General features: G+C 52.8%; 1 protein-coding gene across 3 annotated transcripts in view; it reads right to left on the bottom strand.

Moving 5' to 3' along the window:
* The window catches only part of CUX2 (cut like homeobox 2), a 238,487-nt gene that overhangs the window by 14,839 nt on the left and 210,791 nt on the right, over positions 1-12,857 (bottom strand). For 2 of the 3 annotated variants that reach the window (XM_020283094.2, XM_020283091.2), the window contains 7 exons: positions 9,476-9,580; positions 6,866-7,057; positions 6,685-6,743; positions 5,888-5,936; positions 5,686-5,806; positions 4,111-4,752; positions 3,200-3,301 (listed from right to left, as the gene is read on the bottom strand). In XM_020283094.2, the coding sequence (XP_020138683.2) occupies positions 3,200-3,301; positions 4,111-4,752; positions 5,686-5,806; positions 5,888-5,936; positions 6,685-6,743; positions 6,866-7,057; positions 9,476-9,580 (1,270 nt within the window). The remainder of the gene's footprint in view (positions 1-3,199; positions 3,302-4,110; positions 4,753-5,685; positions 5,807-5,887; positions 5,937-6,684; positions 6,744-6,865; positions 7,058-9,475; positions 9,581-12,857) is intronic. The other variant, XM_020283093.2, reaches the window with a different exon arrangement.

The following is a 12,857-nucleotide window of genomic DNA, read 5'->3' as shown; positions in this document are numbered from 1 at the left end:
TCCTGGGCTCAAGCAATCCTGCTGCCTCAGCCTCCTGAGTGGCTAGGACTACAGGCATGCACCACCATACCTGGCTAATTTTTTCTCTATATATTAGTTGGCCAATTTCTTGGCCTACTAATTTCTTTCTATTTATAGTAGAGACGGAGTCTTGCTCTTGCTCAGGTTGGTTTCGAACTCCTGACCTCGAGCAATCCAATCCGCCCACCTCAGCCTCCCAGAGTGTTAGGATTACAGGCATGAGCCACCACACTCAGCCTAGAACAAAAATTTAGGATGAAAGCTATCTTTGGGAGAGGAGGCAGGGGTGGGAGGGAGGAATGGGGAGGGACAAATGCCAGAAGATCTAAGTTATTGTGAATTTTCTAAATGTTGGGTTGGGCAATAGGTTCCCAGAGGTTCATTCTGTTATTTAAATGAACAAATGAATGAATATGTCAATATACACACAGGCTGTGTAGGGAACAACCACACAGTGTATCATGAACCTCGGATAGTGTGATCAGTACCCTGAGGAATGACAGCTAATTAGTAAATGAAAAGGCACATCCTCCTGCCCTCTTAGTGGCCTCCCCTGTGCTGGGGTCCCCCAGTCCCGGACCAAGCCAGATCACTGCGACCCTTTCTCCCTCATCTCTTTGTGTAGTTTCCATCCTGGCGGGCCCTCACTGACCCATTCAAAATAATTTTTATTGTTTTTCCAATTAAAAAAGTAACACAGCCAGGTGCAATGCCTTGAGCCTGTAGTCCTAGTTACTCAGGAAGCCATCGTGGAAGGATTGTTTGAGCCCGGGAGTTTGACGCTTCAGTGAGCTATGGCCACACCACTGCACTCCGGCCTAGGCAACAGAGCGAGACTTTGTCTCAAAAAAAAAAGTCTGTTAATTTTGTTATGTGAATTTTACCTCAATTAAAAAAAAAAGTCCTACTTGCCTATTGTGGAGAGCACAAAAAAAAGCACAAAGTTCAGATAAAAATAAAAATTCCGCTAATCTCTCTCTCCCAGAGGCAACCACACGAAACACTCTCATGTATCTCCTCCCAGCTGCTTTCTACGCTGCACGCAGAGCACAGTGACAGGGACCTGTGGAAGTATAGCCTGGCTTGTCCACACTCAATATTCACACAAGCATTCTCCCATCTCTAAAAGTGCTTTCCTCTCTAATGGCCAATGGCAAATCCCCCACTGCTGGTCACTTAGGTTGTTTCTGGTCTGTCACTGTTGTGAACAACAGTACAGGAATGGCTTGTTTAGAGATCTCTGTCCTCATTCTGGACATGTCCTTTGATCCCAGAAGCAGAGGTCCCGAGTCACAGTCAGCACGTTCACTTCCTCCCCGGGTTTCCTAACGGGCCTCCTGCTTAGCGTGTGCTTTGCCAGAACTCTTCACAGAGCCTCAGTGCCAACCACCGGGGGGGCCACCTGAGGCAAACACTGTCCTCTGCTGGGACGGAGCCCTTTGCACTTCCCTGCTGCCTGTTTGTCATCCCCCCACTAGGGGGAAAGCACTGCACGGGCGTCAGGAGACCTGGGTTTTCCTTCTGTCTTTGTGTAGTGGTGAGCTCACGTCTCCCCTCTCTGGCCTCGGTTTTCCTGTCTGTTTAGTTGGAGAATTAGACTAGATTGTTTCTCATGGTTCTTTTCACCCCAATTTCACGTCTCAACCAGATCTGTTACCCATGTCTAACACATAGTAGGAGTTTAACAGATGTTTATTGTATTATTACATCTCTTTTTTTTTTTTTTTGAGACAGAATCTCACTGTGTTGCCTGGGCTAGAGTGCTATGGCGTCAGCCTAGCTCACAGCAACCTCAAACTCCTGGGCTCAAGCGATCCTTCTGCCTCAGCCTCCCGAGTAGCTGGGACTACATACAGGCATGCACCACCACGTCAGGCTAATTTTTTCTATTTTTAGTTGTTTGGCTAATTTCCTTGTATTTTTAGTAGAGATGGGGTCTCGCTCTTGCTCAGGCTGGTTTCAAACTCCTGAGCTCAAGCAATCCTCCTGCCTGGGCCACCCAGAGTGCTAGGATTACAGGCAAGAGCCACCGTGCCCGGCCTCTCTCTGTCTTGCACTGGGGCTGACCAAGAAGGAAGGAACTGTACACTGTAGGGCTTCAGGAGATTACACGGGTGGGGCAGTGTAGGCTCCTAGCAGGTTAAATCCCTTGTCCCCTGCACCTCCCAGGGACCAGGCAGGAGGGAGGGCCACTGGGAAAGGAGGTGGCACCGGCCACAAGCAGAGGTAGCTCAGGAATTGGAACACCTGCTCGGAGCAGCCACCAGAGGGCAGCAGGCACTGCAAGGTGGAGCGCAAGCGCTGAACCAGCGTCCACGTTCTAAGCCAGCCGCTCACAGTGCGGAGCTTCGCCATGCCAGGTTTGAAGATGCAACGCAGCCCCTGGCTGCAAGAAGCCCCAAGACCAGTGGGAGGGACAGCCACACCAGCACAGTCATTTGTAACAGCGCAGACTGAAACAAGAGATGTAATAATAATAATATTCACTGTAGTGACACTGTTCCTTCAGGAGCACCTCCTAAGTACCCTGCCAGGCCCGGTCTCATTTGATTCCCACACACACGACCTTAAGAGTGCCAATGCTGTTCCCATTTTAAAGATGAGGAGATGAAGGCACAGGGACACTGAGTAACTTGCCCAACGTCACACAGCTAACAAGCAGCAGACCAAGATGTGCAGCCAGTCTGGCTCCACTGCAGCAAGCATGTAGCTAATCGTCGGGGGACCAGGGAGGGGCAGCATCCAATCAATCTGGACGGAGGTGGGGGCTCCCTAGAGGAGGTGACTTCTGAGTTGAGTCATAGTGTCCGAGCAGGAGTTGGCCAGGTGAAAGGTGTCCGGGCAAGGATGGTATTAGAGGTGCAGGGAGCAGTTGCAGAGGCTTGCCCTATCAACAGGCAGGTGCGGGGTGCAGAGGCAGGGCCAGGAGGGGGCTGGGTACAGGGCCTAGAAGTGTTGATGGTAAGTTGGGATTTTATCTTGAGGGCAGTGGGGAGCTGCAGCAGGACTCTGAGCAGCGTCACGACCACGCGTGTGCTCTAGAAAGATCCCACCAGGCCTCTGGGGGTGCTGATCTGCATAGAATGCCCTCTGGGTAGACAAAGGTAGAGGAGGCCTGGCCTCCTGCTCTGGGCAGGCGCTGGGGCCCTGCCACCTTGCTGGCCAAAGCCATACTCACCCCCCTTCTGTGACTCGATCTCCTTCTTGGCCTGCTCCAAGATGCTTTTGATGGCATCGTCCGAGCCCGTCTCCGGTGTGCGGATCCTGGGGGTGATACTGCCTAGGGGAGGCAAGAAGGCATCTGTCATGAATCCGCATGTTGGGGGCCTGTCATTGGAGCTGGGTGGGGTGGGGGCTGTTTCCTTCCTCCTTGAGGGGCGCCAGGGCCAGGAGAGTGAGCGTCAGACCATCAGCGAGTGTGGCAGAGCCACTGCTCAGTCTGTGTGACAAACTGTGGACCTACAAGAGAGGCTAGCCTGAAACAATAAGGAAATAATGACGACGATGACAATGACAACCACCAAGACTAACAGCTCTCAAGCAGTTACCATGTGCCAGGTGCTCTGGTCAGTGCTTTGTACCCACTTAATCCGCATGGCACTGCCAGAGGCTGACAGATGGGGAAACTGAGGCACAGGGCAGCTGAAGTGGGTTGACAGGTCATCCAGTGGGTGGGTGGCAGAGCTGAGGTTCAAAGTGAGGTGTTCGTGAGGGCAAAGCCAGGACCCTTCACAGCGATTACCCTAAAAGGCAGGTCTGGCCAGGCTGGTGGTGGCCCGGGGCCATCTCAAAATGGGCAGGCTGAACCTCGCAGGTCTTTTCCCGCCATCACCAGGCCCAGCTGCCCAGGGGGGGCTGGGTGGGGAGGCAGCACAGCCACAGGCCCTGGGACGGAGGGGGCAAGGATGTATTTCCTTCTTTTACAGAGGGGGAAACTGAGGCACAGAGAAGCAAGGCCACTTGTCCCAGGTCACATGGTTGGGTGGTAGTGGAGCTGGGCTTTGAACCCAGAGCTCATGCCCTGGACCTGGCCACGATGGCCAAGCCTGAGTCCCCCCACGTGGGGACAGGTCCTCAGCCCGCTCTCACCTCGCTGCCGCACCTGGATGGTCCTCAGAGCCAGCACGTTCTGCTCATCCGACAGGAACTGCTTCATCTTGATGAAGGGCTCCTTGCCCTTTACCGTGAGCTTGCGCCACGGCTTGGGCCGGGCCAGGATCTCGCTGACTGAGCCCTGCGACAGCCCCAGCACGTAGTGGCCAAACACCCGCTGCCCGATGTTGTGTTTGAGCAGCTGCTCCTTCACCTGGAAGGCGATCTCTGCCGTGTCCAGCTGCTCTTCCTCCGTCCCGGCCCCGGCCGTGCTGCCCCCGCCACTGTCTGCAAGTTCGGGGCACCCGGGTGGCTCGGGGCCAGGGGCTGGGGTGGCAGGGGCCGTGGGGGGCTTGGCGCCATAGAAGGCAGGAGGGAACGCCAGCAGGCTGCCCGCCTCTCCCTTGAAGGTGGCCGGGGGCATCATCGGTCTCTCCCCTGGGGCCAGGCCAGGGAAGGGGGACAGCGAGAAAGTCCGAGGGCCGTCGGGCCCCAGGCCAGGGCCCAGCAGGGGCTGCCCAGGGCTGGGGGACAGGGGATCCTCCGGCCCCGGGGGAGGTGGGAGCTGCTGCGGGGAGGGGTAGGACTGCTCCGTGCTCAGCGAGTCCTTGATGGAATCGTCCTCCGAAGGGTCTTCCTCTAGAGCATGGAGAGAGACAGACAGACAGACAATGGAGAGAGAGAGAAATGAGAAAGACAGAGATGGGGAAACAGAGAGATAATGTGAGAGACAGAGAGATGGAGAGACAATGAGAGCAACAGAGATGGGGAAACAGAGACAGAGAGAGTGTGAGAGAGACAGAGACACACACGCGTAGAGACAGAAATTCAGAGATGGGGAGGAGGAAGACGGGGAGGAGGGGATGGGGAGGAGTGCTATAGGCGTCCACAGCTGGAAGTGCCACTACGGGCTGTTTCTGCCCCCACACACCCCTCAGTTCTCGAGCCCCAGACTTCCAGGCTGGTCCACACGCTGGTTCTGGGGCCCCTGCTACGGGCAAGGGCCGTGCCTGAGTACCTGCTGGGGCCCGGCACCTGCCCACACCTGCCTGTCCTACAAGGTCCCACTGCTGACTCCCGTGTGCCCCACGGTCACCCCCACTGTGCAGAGGAGGAAACAGAGGCAGCACGGTCTTGCCCAAGGTCACAAGGCTAAGAGGTCACGGAGCTGCTGTGCGGAGAGAGGGGGAGGGCTGAGAAGGTGATCTGGGGAGACAAGCCACACCTGCTGGCTGCTTCCAGCCATCGGCAGTGGCGGAGTGAGGTGGATGTCCCGTGTCCTTCCCTCCCCCCACCCCCCCGACCTCTTCAGTAAAGACCCCCCTGCTCAGGAAGGCTCAGGGTGAGCGGGGCCCTTAGGGGGGCCCGAGTGAGCTGTGTGATCTCGAGTGCTGGCATGGAGGTGACACCCTACGGGACAGGCACACAGCAGGCTCCCAATCAACGCGCACCCACTCGCTCCATGGCTCTCTTGCCCATGTGGAAGGTGGTGGTCCTTGGGCATGAGCAGGGCAGAGACCCACGGCAGCCCCCGCCCCGGCCCCTAGCCCCGAGAGCACCCTCCTCCCCTACCAGGGCTGGCCAAGAGACTGGGCTTCTCCAGGAGGAATTTCTGCGTGGGGAAGAAGGCCTCCTTCGCCATGAGCAGCGAGTCGTCGGGCTTGGCCATGCACTGGGGAGACAGGATGCACGGCTGAGAGCACGTGGTTGGCGAAAGGGTTGGCGAAGGCTCTCTGGGCGGCCCGCCCCGCGGGGACGGCTGTGGGACACTCACCTGGGGGAGGCTGCAGGTGCTGGAAGCCAGCTTCATGGCCTTCAGGATGCTGCCGGAGAAAGCGGAGCAGGTCTGAGCTCAGCCGGGTCCCCTGGGCTGGAGGAAAGGCCTTGCCAGAGGCACTGACCTGCCCCCTTCCCTGACTCGGAATCAATGCTCCCCCCCCCCCGGACCCACACATGCCTGCACTCGCTGCGGAAACAGGCCGCAAGCGGTAGGCTTCTTGGCAGGTTGTGACCTCACCTGGAGGGCGCTGCCTGAACTGACCCTCCTCTGGCCAGCTTGAGCTTACGTGCGCCCATCATGAGGCGGCTACCTCTACCTCGCACATTCGCCTACAGGAGCTCTTGATGAAAAAGGGCTGAGGATGGTTATTTCTTTTAAAGATGGGCTCTCGCTCTGTCACCCAGGCTGCAGTGTAGCAGCCTGATCATAGCTCCCTGCAGCCTTGAACTCCTGGGCTCGAGCGATCCTCCTGCCTCAGCCTCCTGGGTAGCTGGGACTACATACAGGTGCTCGCCAAGCCCAGCTAGTTCTTAAAACTTTGTGTAGAGACAGAGTCTTGTTATGTTGCCCAGGCAGATCTGGAACTCCTGATATCAAGCAATCCTCCAGCCTTGGTCTCCCCAAGTGCTGGGAAATTTTGATACCCGAGGTGTCAGTGGAGAGGAGACAAGAGTGGGTCTGGCGGGAGGGAGAAAGATGATGAACTTTGCCAAAGGCCCCTTGCTGCTGTCCCCAATGCTACTGGCCAGGGAGGAGCGTGGGGGTCTGTGGAGCCCCACTCCGCATAGTACCTCAGCTCCGTTTTAATTTCTTCATAGTCAGACTGCGCCTGGAGCTTCTCTTCCAGCTTCTAGAAGAGCAAAGAAAGATGGTGAGGTTGGTCTATGTGCTCAGAGGACCAGCTGGGGCTATCCTTCTGCCCGGGGACGCCCACCTGTCTACTGCCTGTCTGCCTCCTTCCCCAAGACCCACCTCTATGGCCTCGGACTTGGCCGTGAGCTGCCGCTCCAGGTCGGCGATCTGGTTGGCGGAGGTCTCCTCCAGCTCCTGCAGAGAGTTCTGGAGGTGCTGCACGTCCTTCAGCAGCCGCAGGATCTCCCTGTCCTTGGAGGCCAGCGCTGCCTCCAGCCGAGGGCCTGAGCACAGCGTGAAGTTCACTTTATCCTGGAGGCAAAGAGGGGTTTTGAGGGGCTGAGAGGCATGGGACAGAGGTCCATGGGGCGGGCCTTCCTGCCCCTGAATCCCAAGCAGAACGAGAACTGGTTGGTCTAAATGCTGGTAAGTGGTGTGTTCACAACGCAAAATTCAACGTTCTGCACGCTTACGATATATACCTCTTTCCTTATGCATGTTACATTCTAATTAAAACACTTATTAAAAAAGATCAACAAGAACAGAAGGAAATAGTTAGCTGGATGGTAGGATTAGGTTTTTGCAGCAGAGGAAACAGCACATAAAAAAAGTTTGGGTTTCTAAAGCAAGTCCAGCTCCTGACCCAGGGGGATGTCCACATTCCAGGCAACAAGGGACACATAGGACCCTCAAGACTGCACTTGAGACCTTGCAGCCACAGGCCACATTATGGGTTGTTCCTTCCTCCTCATTTGCTGATAGCCTCAAGACCCACGGCTACTCCAGGTTTGAGGAAATGACCTGTGTCCTGGATGAAGATGGACAAGTTTCTGTTTGAGGGAGCTGAAGGCACGCTGGTCTCAGGCTCAGTTACAAATAAACCTAAGCAGCATTAAAACAACAACAACAACAACAACACAAAAACCAACCCACTACTACCAACCCCAGCTTTCTTCCATGGAGATAAATGCCAATTAAAACAGGAAGCGGATGCCATTAATACATTAAATTAATTAGCATCGAGCACCACGGTTGTGCTCAGAAATGTACACTCCCCAAACCAGCAAAGTTCCCTCGGCTGATTAGCACAGGCGTTTGGCGGGTTCCACGGGGGTTAATTAAGAACCACTGGTGGATTCCTCTCGGAGGCGTCCTCATGAGCTCTCCTGCTCTCACCCCTCTCTCCTGTGTTCAGTCTCTCTGGGTTGTGTAATGACCCAGGCACATGGACACACACATACGCTGAGTCCTGGGACACACCTACAGTCACAACACACACTGACCCTTACACCTTCCTGAACACTTATGCTGACATGCACACACACAGAAATACACAGGCATCAAGGAGTCACACTCACATGGGCATGTCACCAAGAAACACACGAGCATGTGTATGCTCAAAGAGGCCACATGCTCCCATGGGCAAAAACACCCCAGACATACCCAAAACATAGTACTACTACTAATAGTAGCATCAAGTATTTACTGAGCATATACTATGACCCAAGCACCATTTCAGATACTTTACATGCAATCCTTTCAATAGCCCTATAAGGCAGGTGTTACTTGTACAGATGAGGAAACTGAGGCACAGTCAGTTGCCCAAAGGTCACGAGTAGACACACGTATGTGCAGTAACACATGTCTGAGCATTCCAATGTTCAAACAGAAAGAGAGCTGAACACCTGGGACTGTGTATCAGGGTGTCAGGTGAAGTGACATGATGCTGGCCAATTCGGATTCATGGGTGTACACTGCAAATTGCCCTGGAGCAGACCTGTTACTACATAAGGAACCCTGAATCTAATCCCTCCGTATGCAAAGATCTGGAAAGAACTCAGGCCAATTTACATAAGGAACCCAAGGCTTTCTGGGAGAGCTGGGATAGAGATGGCTAATATATGACAGAAGGGTAAGTTGGGGTGGCCCCGATTAAAATCCCTTGGCAGGAAATGACAGCAGGACCCCAAAGGGCCAGGAACCAGAAGGAAGGAGAAAGGTGACTTGATTAACTAGAATTAACACAGGAACCTCAGGGTTGATGACCGAAAGCTGGCTCTTCATAGCATGTGGCTGGGGTGGGAAACACCACTGGAATCACCCTGGCATGTTTTGGGAACCAATGACTGAGCATGAGTGTTGAACTTCAGACCCTGGGATGTGGCCCCACTGCAGTCCTGGCAGGGATTAAAGACCAGCAAGGGGATCACTAGCCCCCATGTACACCAAGCTGTGTGAGACCAGTGGTCAACAGCGCCGCCTGGTGGTAGTCACCAGACCTGCACTGCTACGGCATTGCTCAAACTCTTCATGATTTCTTTACTGGGGTATCTGGCAACAGGAACGAAGTTCTGGGCATCCGTTAACAACTGGGGGTGAGGGAGGCCTCCAAAGGAAGAGACTAGGCTTCCTGTCAATCAAAGGTGTATGGAAACTTGAGCTCTGACCCTTTAAAACTTCTAGTTTTAAAGAAGTGTGGCTGTAATTTTACCCTAAGCTGGTAAAGCAAGCCACAGTAATTATGTTTAACAACGCAATGACCTGACAACAAAGACACTGTGTCTGCTATATGCCCACGGAGACCCACACACATTCACGCTCCCAATGTCACACAGTCACACGTGATCAACTACAAAATTGTCCCTCACCTGTTCATACCCCCAAACATGGCCTTGCCCAATCTTTCCCTCTGCTCACCCCCCCACCCCCGCCCCACAACCCCATCCTTACCCCACTGGGCCCCTGGGGGGAGCAGCAAGCCAGGCGGATGGAGCTGTTGACAGAGGCCAGCTGTTCCCGGAGACTTTCCACCTCGCGCTGGGCAGCCTCTGCTCGCTGGGGAGGAGAGGGGTGAGAATGGTCAGCAGCTGAGCATGGCCCTGTGGGGCCCCACCCTGTCCAGGAAGGGGCTGGGGTGGCTGGTCTCCAAGGGCCTGGGGTCCTCCTTTCCTGGTCCTGGATCCAGTCCTGGAGCTATGAAGGCCAGTCACAGAGCTCTGGGCTGGAAAAAAGAAATAGCAGGCCCTGTGCCTGTGTCACTCCTGAGAAGTGACAGGAAGAACCCCCTCCCCCAGAGGTCCTGGGTTCCCCTGGGGTGCTTGGAACCCCAAGAGGAGTCACAATATTTCCCAAATGGTGGGACTGGCAAGTTTTCACACATTTCTAGGCTCTTCTGCCTGCCATGTAACCTTTAGGCCTGGCTAGCCAGAAGGTTAGAATTTAGTTGGGCAAGTCCTGGCATAGGGGCTCACATCTATAAGCCCAGCACTTTGGGAGGCTGAGATGGGAGGATTGCTTGAGGCCAGGAGTTTGAGACCAGCCTGGGCAACAGAGAGAGACCCTGTCTCTAAAAGGGAAAAATAAAGAAAAAAAAAAAAAAAAAGAAAGAAGAAAGAATCTCTACTAGCTCTCATGACACCTGGTATGGAATGAGTCCGAGAATGGGCATGTGCAGAGGTGACTTCCCAGCCCACGGGCTGTTACAGGCCCCTGGGCAAGTCACTTCTCCTCCCGTGGTCTCAGTTTCCCTTTTGTGAAATGGGGGCAATGAAAACACCTATTGCAGAGGGCTTCTGAGTGGTTAAAATCAGAACATGGCAGTTTACTAAATTGGGTCTATGGTAGATCTTAACTCTTCAATAATTTGTAAGAAAAATGCCTGGAATTAAGCACTCAGATGTTAACGATGTAGCTTCGTAGCTTTAGAGAGAAATCTAGGCTGAAATCCCTATTTTGACACTTTCTGATTATGTGACCTTGGGCAAGAGACTTTGTCTCTCCAGCCTCAGTTTCCCTATTTGTAAAATGGGGATTATGAGAGCAACTATCGCTGTAATCCCAGCATTGTGGGAGGCCAAGGTGGGAGGATCGCTTGAGGCCAGGAATTCAAGATCAGTCTGGTCAACATAGCAAGATCTAACCTCTACCAAAAATTAAAAAATTAGCTGGGCGTGGTGGTGCACGCCTGTAGTGCCAGCTACCCAGGAGACTGAGACAGGAGGATCGCTTGAGCCCAGGAGTTCAAAGTTGCAGTGAGCTATGATAATACCACTGCATGCCAGTCTGGGGAACAGAGTGAGACTCTGTCTCTTAAAAAATTAAAACAAGGCTGGACGTGGTGGCTCAGGCCTGTAATCCTAGCACTCCGGGAGGCCAAGGTGGGCGGATTACTTGAGGTCAGGAGTTGGAAACTAGCCTGAGCAAGACCGAGACCCCGTCTCTACTACAAATAGAAAGAAATTAATTGGCCAACTAATATATATAGAAAAAAAAATTAGCCGGGCATGGTGGTGCATGCCTGTAGTACCAGCTACTTGGGAGGCTAAGGCAGAAGGATCGCTTGAGCCCAGGAGTTGGAGGTTGCTGTGAGCTAGGCTGACACCACGGCACTCACTCTAGCCTGGGCAACAAAGCAAGACTCTGTCTCCAAAAAAAATAAAAATTAAATAAATAAATAAAACAAGGCCGGACACGGTGGCTCATGCCTGTAATCCTAGCACTCTAGGAGGCCGAGGTGGGTCGATCGCTCAAGGTCAGGAGTTCTAGACCAGCCTGAGTAAGAGCAAGACCCCGTCTACTAAAAATAGAAAGAAATTAATTGGCCAACTAAAAATATATAGAAAAAATTAGCCGGGCATGGTGGTGCATGCCTGTAGTCCCAGCTACTCAGGAGGCTGAGGCAGGAGTATTGCTTGAGTTTGAGATTGCTGTGAGCTAGCATGATGCCAGGGCACTCTAGCCTGGGCAACAAAGTGAAACTCTGTCTCAATAAATAAATAAATAAATAAATACATACATACATACATACATACATACATACATACATACAACTATCTCATAGGGTTGTGTTGCAAATTAAGTGATTTAGCAAGATGCAACTTACTGGATATCTTAGCTTGGTGCCTGACATATATAAATGTGTTGATAATCAGTTTACTTTATTAACATCAGGGTATATTACTTGAAAAAATAAAAGAGCTATGGCCATAGTTTTGCCCTCAGCTGACGAAGCAGATCATAGTGATCATGTTTAATTATATGCTGACCTTGCAAATCAATGCTATGCTCACTGTGTGCATGCGGAGACCCACACACATTCATGTTCACGTGTTAATTAGTTTATTTATTTATTTATTTATTTTTGAGACAGAGTCTCGCTTTGTTGTCCAGGCTAGAGTGAGTGCCATGGCGTCAGCCTAGCTCATAGCAACCTCAGACTCCTGGGCTCAAGCGATCCTCCTGCCTCAGCCTCCCGAGTAGCTGGGACTACAGGCATGCGCCACTATGCCCAGCTAATTTTTTCTATATATATCAGTTGGCCAATTAATTTGTTTCTATTTATAGTAGAGACGGGGTCTCGCTCTTGCTCAGGCTGGTTTTGAACTCCTGACCTTGAGCAATCCGCCGCCTCGGCCTCCCAGAGAGCTAGGATTACAGGCGTGACCCACCGCGCCCGGCCTTAATTGGTTTATTATCTGTTTGTTTATTGGTATTCTGCATTGTCTCAGAAATGGTTCAAGTCAATTTTGTTGTGGGAAGGGTTTTGGGTGTGCGGGCCTGTGGGGAAAATCTTTTCATGTTTCTGCAGTTAGAACTTTGATGGAAACTTGAGATCTAGGTTTAAAGGAGAAACCTTGGAAAGTCAACTCATGACTCATCAGCTTGCAAGAACTGCAGAGAATCTGCCCGCGCTGGAGGTCTGTGTTTGGATGTCAAGGGCAGGTGAGACACACACTGTGGAGACAGCCCGGGGCGGGAAACCCAGGTTTTAAAGCCACTAGTCTTAGCTTGCCCTGGAGAGATGTATTGACATCGCAAAGGCTAAGGCCAGGGATCCTCCTCCTATCTCCTCCTCCTCCTATCTACGGAGACACTAGGGAGACAGATTCTTTCTCTCCCTCTCTCAGAAGTTCCGTCTCCCACACACCCACCCAGATGTGTAATTGAGGGGTCCTCGCCGACAGCACAGACTTGGTTCTGGTTCTCATTTTGTCACCCCAGGGGTAAGGATCAGGGGCAAACTTTCATACATAGTTATTATCATGCAAGTTTTATTTGAACACAACCACGTTCATTTGTTTACATACTGTCTATGCCTGCGCACTGTGACGGC

Source organism: Microcebus murinus, chromosome 22, assembly GCF_040939455.1.
Source record: "Microcebus murinus isolate Inina chromosome 22, M.murinus_Inina_mat1.0, whole genome shotgun sequence".
NCBI lineage: Eukaryota > Metazoa > Chordata > Mammalia > Primates > Cheirogaleidae > Microcebus > Microcebus murinus.
Note: the sequence above shows the minus strand (reverse complement) of the source record. Positions and strands in the feature narration are given on the sequence as shown.